The sequence below is a fragment of the Volvox carteri genome, assembly GCF_000143455.1.
Source record: "Volvox carteri f. nagariensis unplaced genomic scaffold VOLCAscaffold_18, whole genome shotgun sequence".
Taxonomy (NCBI): Eukaryota; Viridiplantae; Chlorophyta; class Chlorophyceae; order Chlamydomonadales; family Volvocaceae; genus Volvox; species Volvox carteri.
This window is the reverse complement of record NW_003307561.1, coordinates 666,915-688,851: the sequence shown is the minus strand read 5'-3', so window position 1 is coordinate 688,851 and position 21,937 is coordinate 666,915. Positions and strand designations below refer to the sequence as shown.

The window sequence follows — 21,937 nt, the reverse complement described above, 5'->3', positions numbered from 1 at the left end:
TTGAAGAATTTTTGTGGTGAGTTGGCTTCAACTATATTGGAGAGCGTCGTGTTATCCCGATGTTGGGTTGTTTGCTTAGTGTATGTACAGTCACTTTGACGTTTGACCGACGTCCGTAACAGCAGCAGCTGCTCGTGTGCGTGCGTGTCCTTGTGCTGGCTTGCATCTTGCTATTTGTGTTTGTCAAAGCGTTGCGGCCAGTTTGTAGCCGCGCAAGGCTTTCAACAGCGTCACGTCACTCGGCTGCACGTGGTTGAAAGATCGTGTATCATTCACTGTCGCTCATCTTGGGGCGTTTGATTGCAATGTTTTGTTTAAATAAGAACATGCCCTTATGTGCCCATGATGATCCTTTTATACGCATCTGTTTGATTGCGGCATAGCTTGTGATTGCGTTAGTCTGTATGTGCGTGTAGCTATCTACGGCTACCTGGGCGCAAGCAGTGCTCTCGCTCGTTTGGCTGATAACATTGCAGATCAATATGTTGCTGAACGTGCTAGCACAATACGGCTTATTGCTCGTGCGGATTGGTATAGGTAGGCGAATAGCCAGCAGGCGCATATGCGCGCGTACGAGCTGTTTAATGTCACAGTGGGCAGCAGGAACTGCTTTGATCCATTACACGGGCTGAGACTGAAATTAAAGGTACCGTCTGTTCACCTCAAGGCCACCTATCTACCTCATAAACGACTGAAAGTAATAACTTGCCCTCCACCGTCATCATGTTACCCAGCCTCATAACCACACGTACTGTTACTGGTACGGAACGGCCTTGCCGCAAAACGGTCCAGCCGCAGATGGTATATAGCACACACGGGATTTACAGAGCCCTTATTTGCAATACATTCCATTAAGCCACTGTTTACGTGAGCCACGCTCTCGCATGCAAGGCACCGCCAATTGCAAGCGAACAGCCACACATGAATGAAACATACCTGCTCGCTACCTGCCTGCTGTCAGTCAGCCGATCGCCGGACGACTTGACACAATCAATATTAAGCACGTGCCGCTTGCTGGTTCCACTTTCTGTCCTGTCATCTAGAGGAGAACGCACGTGTGATAAACACCAGGGGTCAACTCATCTGTTGCCAGCTGGGATACATACATACATACGTACAGTGCACCTCAGTTACACCGTACTCAAAACCCAAATGCGTCCATTGATGCATGTAGACATCAGGAACTGTCCATGCAAACACTCCGCTGTATACGTCACTTAATGTCCGGCTGTCCAACAAGGCAAGGAGATTAGATGCCATTAGATATAGTAGGTTTCCATTATTTCATCACGCTTGATATAATTCGGTCCAACGTGGATCTCGTCCATTCATAGGCTCGTGTGGGCAGGGAGCCTCGGGACGGATCTGCGGCTGCAAGTACATACAGTGGCTGCGTATGCGCATGTGCTTCGTTCACACGATGGATACAGAGGCCAATATGCAGACAGGTTGCGGTGCATGGTGCTGGTACGACCTCAGCAAACATTCACGACAGCATAACGACCAGGCATAGGCATGTACATGGCACGCTAGCCGTACATGCATATAATACGCACGACACGCAAATTGAGTTTCTCCGTTCATCGTTGCCATCATCATACGTCCACTTCACACGTCCACTTCAGCAAGGCAGGTCGCCGCAGGCTACCGCATGCAAGCAAGGATAATTATGCAAACCAATATTTCAGAAATGCCAAGTCATCACATTACTCATCTCACCCATACGGCACGGCGGCCGCCAGAACCCAACACGCATACCGCCCACTCGTTTGTGACGTACACGTCGGTTTACCGAACACATGATTGTGCCCTAGGACCCGGACGGGGTGATGCCACCTACCCTGATTCAGTGTACGCCAGTTCAACGAAGCCAGCGTCTCACCTATTCGCACGATGTACGAATTCCTCGTGTCCTCGCGTCATGCATGGCCTGCAGCTCCTGGAACTCCCGGGCCTTACGGTCGTACTCCCGCTGCATCGCTTCCAGGGCGCGCGCTCTCCGGATTGTGACGTTCATTTGGAGCTCGGCAGCTACATACATACACACAGACATACAAACATGAATATATGCGGGCATACGTATAGACTTGGCGAAAAGCAAAAGGCCAAGATGAAACTGACAGGGGAGGTAGTGTAATCGCCGGTGGATGGAATGAAACTTCAGGTTACAGCTCATCATCAACGGGCGGAGAAAACTCAACAACTGGCCGATAGACTGCTGCTAGCGGCCTCGTCTAATTTCATTCTGCGAAATAAAGTTGTCCAGCACCCAGCTCCTCAGCGCACCCGTGCTGCAAGCGCCATGTCCGCACAAACCTCAGCCGCCGGCCAGCTGTAATAAACTACATACCGTAATCCGTTAACTGTGCCTGCTTCAAGCGCCGTCTTCGCCACAGAATTCGAAGGTATAGGATAAGGAGGATAGCAGTACAGACGACGAGAAGCAGGTTGCACGTCCTGGTCCATGGCCAGGCAGCAGCAGCAGCAGCAGCAGGAGCATTTGGGACGGCAGATGGGAACACGCGGCTGGTGCTTCCATCCCGCTCGACGTCTTGGATGCTTTGACTACCATGCATGCCAACAACAGACTTGGACTTGCGCACAATGCGGCCAGGAACATCCATGTATGCAAGACTTTTCTTAGGTGCAAGCCGCCTTGATGTAGCATTTAAACGCCACAGTGTTATGGAGCACGGATATGAAATTTGAATTTGTGCCAAGTGCTACGAAAGAATCGGAGGTAAAATGTCTTTACCCCGCATTTGCGGACAGTCGTAAACTGCTGCAGTACACCTTCTGCCACAAAATGGACGTTCTAAATCTTCCAGAAACTATTGTGCTACTGTGGACAAATGGCGACGGTACGTGCAGCAATCACGGCCTCGGTCCCGTCGCGAAGTTACAGCAGGTGTGCACCCTCAGGCGGATCCCTTTCCTTAACATTTCGACATTACACTGGAAGATGGCCAAATCTGCAGGCGCCATGGTGTGCGTCCGCTTTGGAGGAGTTATTTACCCCGACGTGCTTTTGCTGATGATGTCCCGGGTAAGCACTTTCTGCCTGGCAATCTTATAACGCCAATCCTTGTATAACCTCTAGACAGGTAGGGATAGTAGAAATCCTGGCATTGGAGAACACTGTTACACGGACAAGGATCTCCGGGTCGCCGTTTTCTCCGTTAGCAAAAGTACGACAGAAAGTGTCGCAAAAGTCCCACTTTAAATACCGTCGCACCGGATTACTGTTCCCCAAAAGCCCATAACGTACGCATCCTGGACATGAGTACATCCGTGTGCACATACTGGGTGTGTGTAGGAGCCACAGATACCCCTCAGCCATGAAGAGACTATGGCGGAAATTCGCTAGGTGGACTTAATTTTCAAAGAACTCGTGCCATCTGTCGGACATCTGAGCTACGCGGTTGCCTTGGGGACTTGGTGGAAAAAAACACAATAAGCCAGACCACCATACCCACTTCAAGCACATGGGTCCGGGGGTTCTGCAGGCATGACCAGCGGTAATTGCGTCACCGACGCGACGACGAGGGCGTTGATTAACGATGTGAGTAGCACCGGCGGATCTGGCGGCGGGGGCGGGGCCGGCAGCGGTGGGGGCAGCGGCAGCGGTGGCGGCGGCGGTGATGCGGGCGGCTCACAGCCCCACCCCATGCGCAACTTCACGTTCGCGTTTGCCGCACTTCTGGCAGGTAAGGCTGTGTCGTACGTATGAGCACGTTTGAGCGGCTGCCACAAACCGAGCCGTGCAGCTGTGTTGCTGTTTGGAACCCGTCTGTAATCCCTCCCGCGGCATGGCGCCGTGCATGGGCGGTTGCACCAATGACTGGGGAACACTCACCGCCCGAGCCGCCTGGCCTTCTCGCATGCACCTCCCCTTCCTTCCGTCAACCGGCAGCTGCAGGAGTTGAGTTGGTGGGCGATAACGCATCATAAGAACCATAAGCGGGTGCGATCCTGTGTTGCCGTACTCCAACGGGCGGGATGTGTAGCTCGTGATGTCACTCTCCAGCGGATATCGTTTGAAAAGCGATGTTACTGAACAACACCAACTTGCCGTTACCTGCTGACAAAGTGGCCACGGGCAGCAAAGTGAGTGCGTCCACTGCCTGTTTGGAACCCCCGGATAACTTCCCCCCCTTCCCCCGCAGTGGGTGGGGCGCTGGCCTTCGCGCGAAAAGGCAGCGGCAAGTCTCTGGGTGCGGGGGCCGGTGCGGCGCTCATCCTGGCTTTGTGTGCTCGCTCCATGGTGGGCACCGCTGCGGTGGGCCCTGCGCGAGTGGCTTTCGGTGGGTAGGGTTCGGGTGGGGAGGCCTTGGCGGCAACATGTGGTCCCCGTGCGGGTCGAGAGGGCTCCGGCTGCAGTCACGGGTGCTCTCGGGGTGTGCTAGGTGGGTACCGGGTCTGAGCTGGGATGAGACCGTTGGGGCTCCGGGGGACTGCGGTCATTGGGACTCCGGGGGAAAGACGAACCACGAACGAGTGAAGCTGCTGCCAAGGAACGAGTGTACGGGGGCGGGGGTGCTCAGCCCGGGCGGGGCAGCTGGTGCCCCATGGGACGGTACCGGCTTGAGGGTTGCTGTCGGAAGAGGAGCACACAGCACGCAGGGAGGAATGGAGCCCGTCTGGCCAAGGCAGGGTTCATCACTCCCCTAGCCTGCACGTCTTGCCGGAGGGGTCGAGCCAGGATAATGGTAGGGTGCAGCACTTTCTGGGGGTTTCTGCGACGGCAACGGGTTGTCTGGTGACCCTTCAATCCCCGACCACGACTCCCACAGAGCCCCATTCACATGTAACCCATATCACGTTGAAGCAGTGGGCCTGTGTAGCGCGGTGGTACAGCGGAGCGAAGGAGCCACGGGGTCCTTCCAGAGCGCTTTCATGCTGCAGCCCCAAAGCAGCCGCTCTGAGGATTTACGATTAAGTTGAGCACCTTTCCTGTTCGCCTGAATGCCCCCTGAAATGCACTCCCTGCCTCTGGCCCTCGTGTATCCTGACAAGCACCGCAGCTCTGTGCACGATGCTGGGGGTCGTAATGGCAAGCCGCTTCAACAACAGCAAGAAGTTCTTCCCGGCGGGGCTGGTGGCGCTGCTGTCCCTGTCCATGGCGGTCGGCTTCGTGGTGGTGGGGCTGTAGGCGGCGATCGCTTTAGAGCCTGGTGCAGGACCTGAGACACAACTGACGGGGTGTTCCTCTTGTTTACTCCCGTCGGCCATTCGACGCCCCTGGGACATTGCAATAGGTCGCGGATCGCATGTATAGTGGTTGAGGAGTTTGCTATGGGGCTCATGGAGGGGGACGTCCCAGCACATCCACTGGTTGGCATTTCTGCCCACTGCGCCTGCTGGTGATGCCCGGCATGTGGCACTACCCCTCGGTTGCCCCCTTGCTGATCGTCACCGCCGCCGAGTTTCGTTGGAGCTGCCAGCAATTCGCCGAAGGGGTGCGGTCTGGGTCGTTGGGGGCCTGTGACGGGCATCAGTGTCGTGTTCCGCTGCTCAGTGCCGTCGTTTTGCTTGGTCACGGGCGTGCGCTCTCTGACGCTGCGTGAGACACGGGTACGGCGGGAGGTTGTCCGCAATTTGCTGCATGGCGGCATGTGGCTGTGGGCGTGTTCGTAGGCAGTTACTGGGATTTGATGTCCCTCAGGGGGCTCGGAAGTGCATGTACTGTCCTGATACGGTTAGTCATCGCCGCTTGGTAACGAAGAGAAGCTGGCGGCACCGCCCAGGCCATCACCACATTTCACGCATGCATCTCCCACGCCGGCCTACTAAGGGGTCAAGATAGGCCGCAGCTTATGACGGTGGCCATCGTCGTTCGACGGGGGCAGCGTACTCCAGATTGCTTTATATACGCGCATTTTAAGCACGTTGGCTGAGCTAGTGCCGATTTCCCGGGGCCTATCCTGTTGCAGAAACCCAGTGCCCATAGGCGTTTTAACTATTGATGCTCTTTTTAGCCCAGTGAAAAAAGTGTCCTATAGCTAAGTGTTTATTTGTCCAACAAGAGGCTGATCTTATTGTATTTTTGTCAAATAATGTAATTGTAAGGTCACTTACGCATTTTAGCATGGTTTAGAACTGCGGCCGTTTGCGTAGAACAACGACAAGCTTTTTACTTTACCTTTTGGGAGCTTTTCACTTTACCTTTGTCCCCACGTGCCTTCGGTTGCTGGGAAAGGACGCGACAGTCCTCAGTGAACCACCTCAGCTGCTTTAATCCCACAAGCACCGCCTTTCCGAGCTGCTACCTTCACGAACACGTACCGCCTTCAATCCGACAGGTTGCCGCTGCGGGTTTCCGGAGCTAACTGTTTCCCCCTGTTGCCTGACACGCATTCGTGCCTCACTTAGCGGACTGCAGCAGCGGCTTTCGTCCTAAGTGCACCGCCTTCCGCGGCGGCTATCTAGATGCAGCTGAACCGCCTTCCGCTCGGGCACCAGCATCGGCTTGCACCAGCTCCGCAGAAGTCCGCAAAATGTGCAGTGTGAAGAAGTGGCCGAGCTTAGGGCGGTTACAAAAGTACTTATGACGCAAATTGACCAGGCGGGATGAGTTGCGGTATGGCGCGCTCAAAGAGGATAGCGCTGTTATTAAATCGGATTTCATTTTTCAGGATGTCACGAAACACCCTGATGATCTCGTCGTCTTGGTTGGGGTATTTCAGCCTGAACAGGCAATGCTTCGATATTCACCACGCAATCGACAGGTTAATTGATTGTAATGATATCTACAGTGGCACAAATTTCTTATTACAATGTGAGAGTCATTGGTAAAATTGTGAAATACACTAACTGTGGGCTCGTGGTCTTACCTGTATACCACGGCGGTGGTTTGATTTTCAAGGGGCTCTTTGCCCCAAAGAATACTGCCTGGTACATATCCGCCACGAAGGGCGATGTCATTATTGAAGGCACCCGCATTATAAGCAGCAGCATGTCGGTTCTGTTGTTCATCACGTGGTCAGGTAAATTGTTTAAAAGGGCCTGCGGCGCGTGGCGTCCCACATTCTTAGTGGGGATGATGACCAGCTCCACTGGAGCTCTGTGGGAGAAGATAAGATGGGCAAGATGAGATAGGAAATTTGGGACTGGTGATGACAATCGCTCGCAATTTGTATGAAACTTACTTTTTAGGGGATGGCAAAGACGACAAGGCACCTGTTAGGGGCGACTACGAACTGCCAGGAGTGCCTTTCCCTTCTGGGGACTCCATGTTCATGAAATCAACACAAGACATGTCAAAATGGTGTGCTTTGCCGACAGTGTCGCTGTGGTCAGTGTACATACCCTTTAAGAGCGATTTAAATAAAAATCCGTTCTTGCTCGCCATATTGATTACGATGTATAAGGGTGAATGCATGCAATTGTTGTAGCATTTGGTATATGTAACATAGCTGAAGTTCCTAGTCGATGGACGGTGGTGACCTGGGATAAAATTGACTTGCGAGCTGACCACGATTGGAGATGAGCCGCAGTTGATGCGGCAGATTCCGTTGGATGCCGGTGTTGGGTGCGGTACCTGAGCGATCCACTGAGAAGTTGGCTAGGGTGACTGGATGAGGTTGCCCCGAAATACCGGGGACGGCAGCGGTCTGCCGGGTAGCGGCCGCAGGGTGAAGATATGACCCCCTTGTCCCACACAGAGAAAGGGAAAAATGATGGCCTTTCGACATGCCTGAGGAGAGTGAAGTTTACTGTATGAACACAACCCATCCAATAGCGTTGCTCCTTGTAAGCTTTCAATCCATTATAGCACCTCATTCGACTCACAGTGCTCGTACAGATTATTAAATCTCATCACAACATAGACTGCAGCGCCCCCAAATGCACCCACTACAGACTAAGACAATTCCTCTTTTGGGCAAGCCGTCTCCCCTTCGTCTCCCCGAAGGGGAACACACACCCCTTTGGTTCTCCTAAAGGGCACGAACTAAAGAAGATGAACTTAAGGGGAACCCCTTTGTTGTGTGTGTTCAACTTCGGGGAGACGAAGGGGAACACACATCCCTTCTTCATCCCCTTAAGGGGAACCGTGGGGGAGTTCTTCCCCTTTGGTGTTCCCCGAAGGGGATGACGAAGGGATTCCTCTTTATGGGAAGAACTAAAGGGATGTCTTCCCTTCGGGGAGACGAAGGGGAGACGAAAACAAAAGCACGAACTTGGTTTACTTCTAAAGAATCAAAATAACCGTTTGTTCCGGCATAAATTGTAGCTACTTGATCTTCTAATAACAACGGAGAAGCTCGAGGTTGTTTAAGAACTTCACGTAAACGTGTACGTTGGCTGATTGGAGTAAACCTATATATTGCTAGGGTGCGTTGTAATGATATCTTTACTACGCCAGAATTTTTTACTGTTGTTGATGTTGTTACAGGGTGGTTAAGCTTCACCAGTGGCCTCCTTCCCGAGGCAATTCCCTGCTCTCCCCTGCTAGAGGGGCACCCTAAGCCATTCACCCCATCCGACTTCAGAGAGTATTCTTTAAGTTTGGCAACTCACCACCAGCATCCAACCAAATCTAGCGGATCAACGGCGCGTCAACTTAGCTCCTGGTCAGCTCGCGAATTGATTATACCACGTCCTACACCGTCACCAAGATGGAGGGCCACCTCCCATTTCATCACCTCTCAAACACCCAGAGAGGTCGGCAGGCGGATTTGAACCCGGACGCGCCAAGACGCGTCGGGAGCAGAAGCCAGGCCTTAACCTCTGCCAGCCGCCTGCTATTGTTATTTGTTTGTGTGGTATTAAGAAGGAGAACAAGAAGGGTGTCCCCTTCGGAAACCCTTTGGGGATGAAAACCCTTCGGTGGGGAAGAAGGGGTGTTCCCCTTCGGGGAGACGAAGAAGAGACTTTTGGGAAGACTTTGGTTCTTCCCCAGATAATCCATAAAGTATATGGTAGCCGAACATAGTTGTGAAGAGCGCGTCAACCCTAGTCCTAATGCATCGTCCCTATTCACAGCGCTTTTCTTGTCCCCTTTTGGGTTTCGTTGTCTTCCCCTGACATACCCAAAGGTGTCCCTCTGGTTCCCCTTTAATGGCTTGTGATAAACAACTAAAAAGGCCTACCCAAAAAGGAAATAAAAAGCAAGTAATACCACAATAAATTCAACCCACTAACAGCTCGTCCCCTTCTTCGTCTCCCTGAAGGGGGAAGCCTTTCCCTTTGGGATCCCCGAAGGGGAAGTCCCCTTCGGGTTCCATCCCCTTTAGTTCTTCCCCTTCGTTTTGACCTTTTCGTCTTCCCCCTTCGGGGAACTAAAGGGACTTTAGGGGAACCAAAGTCATTGTCCCCTAAAGGGGAAGAACAAGAAGGGGAAAACTAAGGGGACAACCTTCCCCCTTCGGTTCTTCCCCTTTAGTTCCCCAAAGGGGAAGAACTAAAGGGGATGAGCCAAAGGGGACAAGGGATTACCCTTCCTCCCCTCTGGGAACTTTAATTCTTCCCCTAAAGGGGAGCCTTCTAATGTAGACGATATACTAGGCCTTCAGCTACGTAGTTTTGGCCGGAGGCCTACTACAACGTAGTAAAAGAAGAGACTTTGGGGTGTGTGTGTTTTCCTTCGGGAAGACGAAAGGGAGATGAAGGGGAGACGAAGAAGAGACTTTGGTTCCCCTAAAGGCGACGAAGAACTTTGGGCGTAGAGTGTGGTTTACTAAGCGGACCAATTGTAGAATACTGCAGGTCTAAGTTTACCTCGAAGCGCCCTGTTCCTCTTGGCTTATCATAAGTCAGTCGAGAATTCAAGGAAAGTCAGCTTTTACTTCATGAGCGTTAAGGAGTGGTCCTGTTCCGTTTCAGTTGGTATCCGGTTGGCCTAGGTGATCCGCCTCGCCTTGCTCGTCGTCGTCGCCTTCGTCATCGCCTTCATCGTCATCGTCCACCGACGTGGCGTCCACTAACCTCAACTTCACCACCGAGGTCAAGCCTATAGTTTCTGGACCCGTCCATTTCCTAACTTTGCTCCCTACCTTTGACCCGTCCGGTAACGAGTGCAATCGTGAAAACTTGACTCTCATGGGGAGTACGGTAGCTAGTTATCGTACCGCCGGTACCGTGGCCATAAAACGAAACACAACCAATCGGTACGATGTATCGCTGAAGATGAGGGGTCCACCCCTAATATTGGCATGGAGCGATGAGGAAGGCCCGGAATGCGATAACATTGACAGCTAGGTTTGGTCACCTATTTAAAGACATTCTCATACATTAATTCAATTCTGCAAACACCTTGGCATGCTGGGCCCAGAGAACTTCTCTGAAGGGTAGGGCCCTTCGTCGCCTTTAAGTTACTTTTATGCGCATGCATGCTATGCTCCAGCCTCTTGGGGCTGCTATGTGTCACCGGCCTGCTGCTCACGCCGTCAAGCTGTCCCCTTACAGCGAATTAGGGGTGGGACAGCAGTGGCCAGCTGGGATGGGGCTAGTGGCACAAAAATCTCCACACCACCTCAGCAGGGCGCATCATTAGGATGTTCAGGCAACCATTGGAAGCCCGGAGCTCCTGTGCGATATCAGGCACACGCACCACGAGGTAATTAAGGCACATGGTGTGTGAAAGCTTCACTCGGCTTTCATGCAAGCGCGAAAGAGTCTCAAGAGTGAACAGTGCCATGGCAATCACAGTTTACGAACTAGTCGCCGTGGGTACCCAAGAATGAAGCTGTTCCAGACACGGTAGAAGTGATAGGGCAAGTAAGGTGTTTGACCTGCCGACCACAGGCAACACCAGCCCAGTACGGGAGATGGACATACTTTCGAAACCAAGGCGGCTATTACAGAGAGTAGAAGTCAGTCATGGTTACCCAGTCCCCAAACGCCAACCCCTATTAGCAAGCCACCGGTGCACGCGACCTAGACGCCATGAACCCTGACATATTGGCGACGGCATCGAGCACAGAAGCAGAACGGAAATCCAAATAAACAATCGGAAGCTTCTACGGGTGGGATAAAGGATCATGCATACGGCGATCCGGGAACCTCCCACACTCCGGGTAACCAGAGCAGACGTCGCCATGCTTAAGCGGGATCTGCACCATGCATCCAATCATGTCATACACTGGAAGTGTTCACGTGAGTGTACGGTAGGCCTTGGACTCGCTCCATAAGAATGAGCCGTCATCGTAGATCGCCTTGACACACAGGATGTACTCGGTGTTGGACTTCAGGCCAGTAACGCGGAAGCGGCTCTCCCTGCCCTGGTATACGTCCTTGACCACGCCCGTGCCCGTCGCAATCATCAGCTTGTAGCGTTCGATGCGGTCCGAGTTCTTGGTGGGAGGCCGCCAGCTCAGCTCCAGGAAGGACACGCCGCAAACTGGGACGGGTGGCGTGAGGCCGAAGCGGCGGGCGGATGGAATGAAAGAGTGCAAGAAAGGGAAGAAGGGTGCAAGAAAGGGATGGACTGGAGGACAAAAGTAACCCAGAAGGTCACATGGCTGGGATTGGGCAGGCTAGAAGTCTGAAATCGCATGTTGCACGTGATGCGCGACGAGTGCAGCCCATGGTAACTGCGGTATGGCCGGTATCAACTATCGGAACAGGCTGCGCTTTGTGGGCACGAAACTTGCACGCCATGAGCATGGTCAAACGCAACAGCGTGCCTATCGCATGCAATGGATGCCGCGAAGTCAGCCATCGCGAACTCTCTAGCCTTTTCCCCAGACGGGTGGCCCAAAGACGTCCGAAACATGCAACACCAGCAAGCAGTTGCAAGCTCTCCTCGGCCGCCCGCACCTGCATCATCTGACAGCTCCAGCTTCTCGCTGAAGCCCATGTCCTTGCGCCGGTTGGCTCGCAGCCGCTCAATGTCTTCTGGCAACGACCACTCAGTAATCTTGCAATGGCCACATCGGTGGGGATGGAAATGCCCAGGATACGCCAAACAACACAAAAGATATGAGGGAGAGGGATCCGTGTTACCATGGGCAACTTTGTCAGCCAGTACAGGTCAAGGTAGGAAACGGGTGGGTAGGTCAAGGTAGGATGTCTGCCCGGGTCTGCAGGACGCGTTACGGAGCGTTCCTGTCCATAACATACAAGACTACCAAAATCTGGATTTGCATTTCAATGACGCCTTTAATCAATATGACTCGGATGCCCTCAACGAGGCGTCAGCACAGCGCGAGGGAAGCTGCCTGCGACTGGCACCTGTTCCGTTACTCCTGGTCACCTTGCAATCCCGTCCATCAAACACCGCTTGCCAAACCGTTAGTACTTTTAGCCCTTACAGCTGCCTGAATCCCCAATCGCCTGCTGGCCTCAATCCCATCACACCTGCAGCTCCCACAGCTTCTCATGCATGCTTGGCTTGATAGTGAATTGCCGGTTGCCAAAGAAGGCAATGTACGCGGCGCGCGGCTTAAGCCACATAACGCCGTTTGCCCAGGCCCCATCGTCCAGCGTCTCCCACCGCGGCGAGTAAAGGTCCAGAGCGCGTGTATCGCACATGCAGCGACCGGTCCCGGAACAGCCGCCCGCGACCAGTAGGTACTTGCCTGCACGGCGACCGCAAGAGGATATGTCGTAACAGGAGCCCACATGGGCATGCGCGGCGTTGGTGGAGAGAGGCCATGTACGTGGTGCATGGGGGGGATGTATACGTGCACACAACGCGAACTTGAATCGTCCGGGCTAGCGTACAGGCACAACCCCTAGAGCCCAGAAAGGCAAGTATCCAGCCAAATGATCACCTGTCACGTGGGCCACCGCGCACTCGCGAGGCTCTGGAGCTTGCCCCATCTGCGGACGGATGGCGCATGGATAAAGCGGCATCCAGTTAGGCTTACGGTTGACACCAGCCGTGAAAACAGAATAAATCGCGGCCCTGGAGAACCGACGAACTTAGGGGCCCTGGAGAGGCGACGAACTTAGGTAATAGGCAGGTGGCAAAGCAGCCCTGCAAGGCGCCCGTACCGCAGCTACACTTACGTGCACCGCAACCGGGCTCCACGTCAGCTTCTCTAGGTCCAGGTAGTGGACATCGTTCAGGCAGCGGCTACCGTCGTTACCGCCAAAGACGTACAACCGTCTGCCGTCATCAGTGCACGTGGCTGCCGCACCTGCACGGATTTCGTGCAGAGGCAACAGGGATTAGGAGAAGCGCATTATTCGCTGGCATAAGTACAAGACGCAAAAGGACACGAGCAGCTCCCAACTCCCAGGCGTGCGGGTGTACATCGCATGTGAGCACACAAGCACATGAAGAGTGCCGCCGCCCTGTCGCATCCACCGCCGCTTTACCCGTGCGAGGTGCCGGCACTGTGCCAAAGGTGCTGATGTGGCTCCATTGGCAGCTGTCCTGGTCGTACATCCATACATCGTTGAGCAGCACGCCGTCCGCAGAGGCGCCGCCAAATACGAACACGCGCTCGCGGATGCAGCAGCTCGAGTGACCCGACCGCGGCAGCGGCCGGTCGGCGCCCTGTGCAACATAGGGTGACGGGTTGAACAAGTGCGTTAATGCAGCTGCGAGAACGACATGGCTGCGGGACATTGCCAGCTTCCGACATGCGTGCTAGAGGGGACGCTCACACGCCACTCGCGATGCGGTTTGCACGCTAGATGGCACCCAGTCGTCCCAGCGCCCCGCACGCCCCGCACCTTAATCTGTGGCGAAAGCCACTTCATGGTGTCCGCATTTAGCAGCGCCACGTCCGCCGCTGCCACCCCATCACCCCGCATGCCGCCAAACACCAGCAGCTTGGTGCGCCCCACTACCACTGCCGAGTGGCTGTAGCTGGTTGCCAATGTTCGTGCCGAGCTGGGCCGCTCCCACACACCGCTCTCCACATTGAGCACCGCCACCTCACGGCCCACGCTCTCAGATGTGGAGCCGCCCACCTTGCTGACACCTCCGTACAGCACCAGCTGCTTGCCGACTGAGGGAAAAGGGGACACATTACAAATAGTGAGGGATATCTCCAACCACACCTGACGTTCCCTAGCCCCGGCACTGTGCTGTTTCAGTTAGCGCAGCTGCAGCGATAGTCTCCTTGATGCAAATGCAGCGCTCCCTGGGGACCGCCGGCCGGACCCGACACTCTTCCGGCGCTGCCCCCTAGGCCCGCAGGGAAACCCGGTCATCTGCACTTACGTCCAAGAGAGGCGATGGAGCCCATCTCACGGTCCAGGGGAATGTCACCCTTGAGGCGAGCGTAGGAAACCTGTGACAAGGGTCCCACGGGTTTGGAACACGGAGGGTTTGTACGCCATAGTACGGATGGGTGCGCTCCAAAGCATTCGCTGGTTGCCGCAGCCATACAGCCACGCAGAAGCCTAAGACCATTCGGGGCAAGGCAAGTCAATCGTTGCAAAAGGAGCCGCAAGAAGCGAAGCTGCGTCCCAGTCAGCGCATAAACGGACTTAGCTACAAAAACACGTCCCTGGCAAACGGCCAACGTTGCGTGTGAGCTTGCCGTATGGCACCCGCCACGGCGGCACTGCCGCAGCCGCCACAGCGGCAGCAACAGCAGCACCACCTATACGCAACGCGCTCCTCCGCAGGCCTACTCGGGCGTCTCTGCTCACCTGCACCAGCCAGGGTTCGTCGAATAGGATCCTCAGGTCTGTGGCGCCACCCGACTTGAGTGTAAGCTCCTCAATCTGGGCACTGTGGGCATAGGTTGCCAAGTGGGTAGCAAGTGATTTGGCGGCGCGTGCGGGTAGACAAGCAGAACTTTCTGCCACAGACCGGAAGCAAGGGGGGGGGTAATCCATCGCCGCCGGCGCACGGCTACACGCATCATTGCCTCTCCAGCGATAGGTTGGTTGATAGCTCCGCGGTGGGTCAGCCCCACATCCCCGCCCGCGCACCGAACCGCCGTCAGTGGCGTTGGCCAGAGGACCGTCCTCGCTGAAGGGCATGCAAACCGAAGACGTTCGGCCGGACAAAGGTGCTGGCGCACGAGCCTTGGGCACTTTGGCTATAACCTCGCAATTCCTATCCATTTACACCGGGCGTGTCCGTGTCTCTTAAATCCTTATTCCCTGCAGCGTTACCCACAGCCCAGGGTGCCCACTGTCTCAGCCTGCTCTGAGGCCCCCGCGCACTTTGCCCGCTCCAGCTGACCGTCCCGCTCCTCCAGCTGCTTTTTAAGGCTGCGTAGCTCCTCCGTCTGCTTCTCGATCAGATCATGTTGCCGTCGCACTGCCTCCTCCAGATTTTCCTTGTCCTGCAGCATCTGGGCCGCCTCGTCCAGCTTGATGGCCTGGTGATGGCCGGGCGTAGATGTCATCGGGACAGTCGGAGAGTGGGGCAGTAATGTGCCTGTTGGGTTGGGCTGTGCAGCTGAGCTAGCTCATACACTATACATTACAGCGCCTCCTGTCTTCACCCTGACACTTTTACCATCAAAGAACAACCAAGCCGCGAAACAGTCACTAACCGCAATCGGCAGCCGTCCCCACCTGCTGGGCATTGGCGTCTTTCAGCACCCGAATTTCCTCCAGATACCTCGCGATGTCCGCCTCCAGCTTTTCAACATGGTTCTGGCGGCCACAACGGCAGGGTAGCGGTGTTATAATAAGAGACGTGCTGAGTGCCATGCAAGGGGTGCGGTTGATAGACACACACGTGGAAGCCTGAAGCCTGAGGAGAGGAGGGGTTTAAGAACTCGCCCAAGCCGCGCCATGTTGTGGGCATCTCTACAAAAACCAGTGCGCAAGGCGTTAAACCCCCATCGGGCATGTAATGCACGCGCTTAGGTACTTTGGAGGCGATTCCGGCCAGTACTGTGCAGGTGGCTCCGGTCCGTCTGCTTCGTTAAGTCAATAAGACTTGGTCAAGCAGCCTGAGAACCGTCGACGCAATTTCCCCAGAAACTCCCAACCCCATGCACCTGTAACCCCTTGAGCTTGTTTTCCTCCGCACGAATTTGCTCCTGGCGGTGCTCTAGAATGTCCGCCTGGATAAGCGGCACACGGATGGGAGTCGGGGGTTTCACCTTTCAATGTGAATCGAATGCTTTGCGATCGCGTAAGTTGCGTGCCTCAGTCAATGTATTTATTTTTGGCAAGCTCAGTCAAACTGAACGAGTCACTATTAGAGGAACGTATGCGAGAACCCCGCCTGCCGCGGCTGGTAATTTGCGTCCCGGCGGGTCATTGGAGACGCTCGCCATTCCAAGCCAGGTTGAAGGCACCCGCAGCCCACGTACATAGTCATCAGCCGCGTTTGTAAGCCGCGACTTGAATAAATCAATTTCGGCACGCAGGCGGTCGTTCTCAGCCTTCAGCTGGCGGAACTTGTCCAAAACGAAGGTGTGCTCAAGCTGCAAATCATTCTTTGCTTGCTCAAGTTGCCTTATCTCCTCCTGGTACTTAGCCCTAGCATGGAGTTGGAGCGTAACATGTACACATGCAGGAGTTGAACACGCGGGCGCTTATACCAGCTGAAGACCTTCTAACATAGCACACTTACTCGAGGGGGTCAACCTGTTTCTTGTCATCTTTCTTTGCAGGCTTGGGTGCCATGGGACTGACCCCGCCTCCAGCTGCAAAAAGACGCTTTGACGCAAGGAATAGGGATCAATTCATTTCCTTGAAAACAAATAGACCATCTTCGCAAGTATGGTACGTGGCCAAGGTTACAGCACACAGTTACATAGTAAAGGGCCGGCCACGTCCAAAGAATTGATTTATGAAATCGTCTGAAAACCATTACAAGTTCTGATCGTAACAAAAACTATCTACGGTCTAGTCGTTGGTCTGCCCTGTTTTGCACGGCATATTTTTTGCCGTGCAGGTTTCGTTTTCGTGAACGCCTGCGGCAATAGCACCCTAGGCTATCCGATGTAGCATGGCATGTATAAATCATGACTTCTGTAGCTTTGTTCCTCCTCGCATTCGTGGGCAGCTTGCAACTGTCTAATGCTGCTGAAGGACCCCGGCAGGTTGAACTTAAGCAGGGAACGATACCGTTTTTTGACATCCAGATTGCATACAAGCTTTACGATGTAGTAAACCCCGGTCCCGCAGAAGGTCAGTTGGGCGAAAGCTGCTCATCCGTGGCAGTTCGAGATAAATCTAACCGAGCGGGCCTCATACATGGAACATCTGTGCAGAGGCACGGCTAAACCCAACGGCAATTTTTTTACACGGGGCCAAGTATGCTTCCGACTACTGGCTGCAGCTAGGCACCTTAAAGATCGTCGCAGAGGCAGGAGTGCGCGCGATGGCCATTGACCTCCCTGGTGCGTGACGTTGTGGGGACACAAGGCGTGGAACGGCAGCGGAGTGCGTGTCCTGGTCATTGTTGGGACACCCCTACTGAACGACCTGGGGCCCAACGTACCCCTGCATTTGCGGCCTCGAAGTCAAGTGTTGACACCCTGCACCTTTGTGTGCATCAGTTTTGTATGCATCAGCTCAGCCTGGTGGCCCTTATAACTGACGACCCACACGTGCGTTTTCACAGCTGTAATGTTTTCACAGCTGTATGTTGCACGCCAGGGCTTTATCCATGATGAAAGGACGTACTTGCTGGGTTGCGCGCGACATAGCCATACCCTGCAATCCCGCTCGGTGCCATTTTCACTGCAGGTTTTGGCGCGACTCCAGCTTTGCCTTACAGCGATAACAACATGCGTGCAGAACTCCTTAAAACGGTCATTGAGGCCGCCTGGCCCCGGGTCAATTCATCCGTCTACCTTATCTCGCCCTCCATGAGCGGGTACGCGCAGCGGACGGGTAGCCACGTCCAGGCAGGCACGCAGTACCCGTTCCTTGTAAACCTGAGCACGATGTGACTCTCAAGGGAGTGCAATGCGGTGCAGTGGCACGCAGGGGCCAGTCATTGGTTCCTCGGCTGAAAAGCAGAAGAGAACACGGTTGTACGGAAGGCCACAAGGAAGCATGTGCACCTGACGACGGGTCGGTCTCTTGCGCCACGATCTGGGTCGTGCTGCAATCACGTGCACTTATCCGTTGATCGTGCAAGGATCAGCATCTCGAGGAGCCCGGCTTGATGTGCTTTTTTGACGGGCCTCGATCAAGGACCCATAGAGCCCGAGGACAAACATGGAATGCATATTCCTACTTTGCCAGGTGTTTCATAGCAGGGATCGACCTTTCGCTACCTGCGGCATGGACTTTAACGTGGTGGCGGGTCTCCCCGTGTGACCAGTCCTTTTGGTTGCGATAACTTTGATTGGCACCGCTATGCCGCGTGCTCATTCCGACCAGCTGCTGCTCGCACTTTTCAGCTGGCCCCATCACCTGGGGGCTGAGGTCTATCGTGCCCGCCTTTGCAACTTGATGCTGCTGGGCTCTGCAGGCGTTATTCCATCCCCTTCCTTGACCGCCACGGCGTCATGATCACCTCGTTCGTGGCGGTGGCGCCCATCGGAGTCCGTGACTGGGGCGGCCCCTGGGAGGATACACACAGAAAGGTGCCCGGGTCGATGGCAGGGGGCCCTGGAAGGGACTGAAGGACCTTAGCAGGGCCCAGCATTGCCGCGTACCGGCTGGGCTAGGTTGATGGGTGGATGCACTGTGCTGCTGCAGGCAGCTGGGTCTTGTACCAAATGCCCTATAACGTCGTTGTCTTTTAAGCTTTTTAGCTCCTTCAGGGAGCGGCGTTGAACTGCAGACCGATGCTTGAATGGATGCCTTGATGCATGTCTGTTGCTGCCCCCCGTCCGCTATGGTCCGCAGGTGTGCGCCCTGGCGGTGTACGGCTCTAAGGACCCGCTCGCGAAGGACGCGGACCGGCTCCTTCGGCTCTTCCAGTACGCATGGAAGGTGAGGCTGGTCGGGTCGGGTCACATGGTCACACCGGTCAGTGCACGGTGCGGCTGTGCTTATGGCGGGATGACGGCACGTGTACAGGGCTGCAGTCAAGTTTGTCCGTTGAGCGGTTGCGCGGTGTAGCGGTTGTTGTACGTGGGATGTCCACTCACGTGCGTGTGCGGCGGCCGCGCGATGAACATCTAATTACTGTTCGGGCTTACTGTTGGAAAGTAGTTGCTTGGCGCCATGTTGGGTCAGCGCGCGATGTGGGGAAGGGCGAGCCTCGGCGGACCGAGGGCCGTGCTTGCTGCGTCTTCAAGGATGGGGAGCACCGCTTGTGGCTTTCAGTTTGATTAGTAAGGAATGCTGTGTCAGAGAGAAAACCGTTAACAGCCAACATGGGTGGCCTGAACGCGCTGCCACTCACTCATACGAACTGCGCCGCCGTACAAACTCACGCGACAGGTGGTCATCCCTGGTGCTGGGCACCGCAGCTACGAGGATAAGCCGGAGGTCTTCCACAAGGTACGGAAGCATGACTGGAGCCACTGGGCTCCTTCGCGTTGTCGGTCCATAAGTGACGGTGTAATTGCAATATGTGAGGCTGTCGGTGAGACGTCGCATTATGACACTGAAGTCAGCAGCCCGGACCTGACGCAGCGGCAGCCGTCCGGGATTGAGGGACTGTGTGAGGGACGCTTGGGGCTCTGCCTAGGTGCATAGCTTTCTCTAGTTCCTCACACACACACGCCAACAGCTGTCTTCACGCCTTACCCAGGGATGCCGCATGGTGATGGTGGCGAAGATGGTGCGCATCCTTCCGTATCACGTGCGCACTAGGGGTTTAGGTCTGTTCCTCTCCATAAACTTTTCGTGCGGTGTCTGTGGCGGGCCGATGGTTGCAGGTGCTGGTGACCTTCCTACGCAAGTGCCGGCGCACCCGGGACAGTGGCCATAACGTGGAGGGTGAGAGCGGCATCGAGCTGGTCAAGACGCTGCGTGCGGCAGAAGCGGCCACTGCACGTTGACGAGTTCGGGCAGAGCTCCCGGGCTCCCATTGGCGCACAGGCTGGAGGTTAACCTTATTACCTCCGAAGGGAGGGGGAAGCTGGTACTGCGGCGGGGCCAGACCCAAGCATACGTTGCGAGGGCTGTGAAGTGTGTAAGCCCCGGCCGGAACACGATTCATGTTGTTGGCTGTTGGATGTGAGTGAGGACCTGCCCTTGGCTCCTCTAGGTGATCAACCTGACGTGAATCCCGGTGGCGTATATGGTAAAAGAACAGTATGTTTTCTATGGCCCAACTGGTCTGTCCACACGCAACAAAGCTGTCTGGCCATTGGAATACCCACACGATGATAAATGCGTGAGAGATAATGATAGGGGGCTTTCGCCGTGCCACGTGATTGGTTTCCAACTGTGGGGTGTGCAGCCATGTATTGTACAAAGTCAGAACCTCATGGTCTGTGGGAAAACGATTGTCGCCATATCCAGGGGGAACGGTTAACGACTATGAACCCAGTCGAAACGTGAGCACGACACGCATCTTCTGCTTACGCGTCCCAAAAACGTATACTGGCGTCTGATATGGTCCTGTTGCTGCCCTAAGGGAGATTCCTATGGCAGCAAATTGTGGTCCCAGCTATGGGGCCCTTTGCTCTCCCGTGGGCTGACGGCTGTCCCGAACAGCCTGGTGGCCGGCTGCCTGCAACGTAGATGCTTGCGGCCTGGCGAGGTTAGGTCCCATAGGCAGCAGAGTTGGCCTGCCGATGCATCCACCAAATGTACTGGGCAGCACGCGTACATGGGGGTCTACCCGCGCCAAGTGTAACGCAAACACTGATCCATCCTCAAACGTTTGAAGCGAAGTATAGTTACAAGTTCCACACACAAGTGCGGGTGTGTCCGTAAAAGCCGGGGGGGCCATGGACGTTATATTGGTATTGATGCGGGTATGCGGGGGGGCCATCATCATCCTCCCTCGTTCGCTTTAGGGTGAAGCGCCTGCAATACCTGACCTCCCAAATTTACCAGAGGTACCAGGGGTGGCGCCTCAGCCATCATGGTGCGCATGCTGCGTTCCCTAAAGACGAGTTCACCATCGTATTTAGCCCGTATGCTCTTGTAAGCGGGGCATTCAGCAAAAACATGCAATTCATCTTAAACCGCTCCACAGTCACAAAGCCGGAAGGTACGCGCGGTGCGCTCATGCCCGTTAGCAGATTAACCTCTAACTCCCGACAGCCTAACCGGAAACGCATGAGCACTTGATGCAGTCGCTGAGGCATGGTCACTTTAGTGTGCGCCAACCAATCGAGACGCGCACCCCTAGGCGGGGCCGATCCCATCCAGTTCATATAGCGACAAGCCTTGGCACCGGGTAATTCTTATGGGGAAAACGCTGGGGTCACCTAGTGTATTCGGACACTCCCACCGTGCATCAAGCCGCTTGGCAAATACCTTAAGAATGCTCTTTACTGGCAATTAAGGGTGGCGTAATGCGCTACGAGATCATCACCGCGCGTATTAGTGGGGGGTTTCGTTCCTAAGCTAGTAAGAAAGGCTAGTACTTTGCTTGTCCATCACTCAGTAACGCCCCCGAGTGCCAATTCCAGGTCGGCGACAAATGCCCGGTGACACAGCGTTCCCGGCCTCTAATCACGGAGTTCCAAAACCTAAGTACAAGATTAGCGGTCTCTGTGAGAGTTCACGGTATAGGAAAGCCATAGTCGGGCTCCTCGGCCCAACTACAGATCGCATGTACGCATGCTGCTCCTAGCGCCTTCAAAACTCACATTTATGAAGTCAGGTCCCCAAACTTGCGCTCCATAGGAATACACTGATACAACTAGTGTATTATAGAGAGGCATACATAGCTTGGGGATGGTAATTTTCCTATCCGGACACATAGTGCTGAGCCCGAACGTGGGCCGCCTCCCTGCTGCGAGTAGTTGCTTGGTACATTCGCTCCTGGGCCATAGTGCAACCCGAGGTACCGTGCCGTGCAGTATAACGCTGTTCCATATCGGAAATTTCCCACTTTGCTTGACCATTGTCACGGGTGTGAAGAATCGCGCAACCATGTTAGCAGTGTTTTTTTTTCGTTTTGGGCCTAGTACCCTAGAGTAATAAACTGGGTGTTTCTTGCGGTTACTATTCCTATTTGTATAGTCGCTGGGGGGGG

General features: G+C 54.7%; 3 protein-coding genes across 3 annotated transcripts; 2 read left to right on the top strand and 1 right to left on the bottom strand.

Moving 5' to 3' along the window:
- Positions 1-2,845: 2,845 nt before the first annotated feature.
- VOLCADRAFT_120860 (uncharacterized protein) lies at positions 2,846-6,329 on the top strand (the record flags this gene model as incomplete). Its single annotated transcript, XM_002950365.1, has 6 exons — positions 2,846-2,908; positions 2,979-3,046; positions 3,507-3,707; positions 4,167-4,304; positions 5,025-5,140; positions 6,303-6,329. The coding sequence occupies exons 1-6, from the start codon at positions 2,853-2,855 to the stop codon at positions 6,327-6,329; spliced, it is 606 nt and encodes a 201-aa protein (XP_002950411.1). The 5' UTR covers positions 2,846-2,852.
- Positions 6,330-10,787: 4,458 nt separating this feature from the next.
- VOLCADRAFT_104666 (uncharacterized protein) lies at positions 10,788-16,697 on the bottom strand. Its single transcript, XM_002950234.1, has 14 exons — positions 16,445-16,697; positions 16,182-16,350; positions 15,864-15,929; positions 15,433-15,513; positions 15,076-15,233; positions 14,554-14,635; positions 14,120-14,189; positions 13,627-13,904; positions 13,267-13,447; positions 12,955-13,085; positions 12,717-12,765; positions 12,301-12,521; positions 11,761-11,860; positions 10,788-11,341 (listed from the first exon to the last, which is right to left on the bottom strand). Exons 1-14 carry the CDS (start codon positions 16,495-16,497, stop codon positions 11,094-11,096), a joined length of 1,887 nt encoding a protein of 628 aa, XP_002950280.1. The 5' UTR covers positions 16,498-16,697; the 3' UTR covers positions 10,788-11,093.
- Positions 16,698-16,819: 122 nt separating this feature from the next.
- Positions 16,820-20,598, top strand: VOLCADRAFT_104665 (uncharacterized protein). The gene is made up of 8 exons (XM_002950364.1): positions 16,820-17,004; positions 17,088-17,216; positions 17,566-17,695; positions 18,299-18,413; positions 18,679-18,765; positions 19,219-19,278; positions 19,511-19,561; positions 19,659-20,598. Exons 1-8 carry the CDS (start codon positions 16,839-16,841, stop codon positions 19,779-19,781), a joined length of 861 nt encoding a protein of 286 aa, XP_002950410.1. The 5' UTR covers positions 16,820-16,838; the 3' UTR covers positions 19,782-20,598.
- The last annotated feature ends 1,339 nt before the right edge of the window (positions 20,599-21,937 follow it).

Coding starts and splice junctions, on each gene's coding strand:
- VOLCADRAFT_104666 (XM_002950234.1), bottom strand. CDS start 16,497: ATGGCACCCAAGCCTGCAAAGAAAGATGACAAGAAACAGGTTGACCCC. Junction 16,351..16,444: donor AAACAGGTTGACCCCCTCGA/GTAAGTGTGCTA, acceptor ACTCCATGCTAG/GGCTAAGTACCAGGAGGAGA. Junction 11,861..12,300: donor AGAAGCTGTGGGAGCTGCAG/GTGTGATGGGAT, acceptor GGCCATTGCAAG/ATTACTGAGTGGTCGTTGCC.
- VOLCADRAFT_104665 (XM_002950364.1), top strand. CDS start 16,839: ATGACTTCTGTAGCTTTGTTCCTCCTCGCATTCGTGGGCAGCTTGCAA. Junction 17,696..18,298: donor ATCTCGCCCTCCATGAGCGG/GTACGCGCAGCG, acceptor TGGGCTCTGCAG/GCGTTATTCCATCCCCTTCC. Junction 19,562..19,658: donor TGGTGATGGTGGCGAAGATG/GTGCGCATCCTT, acceptor CGATGGTTGCAG/GTGCTGGTGACCTTCCTACG.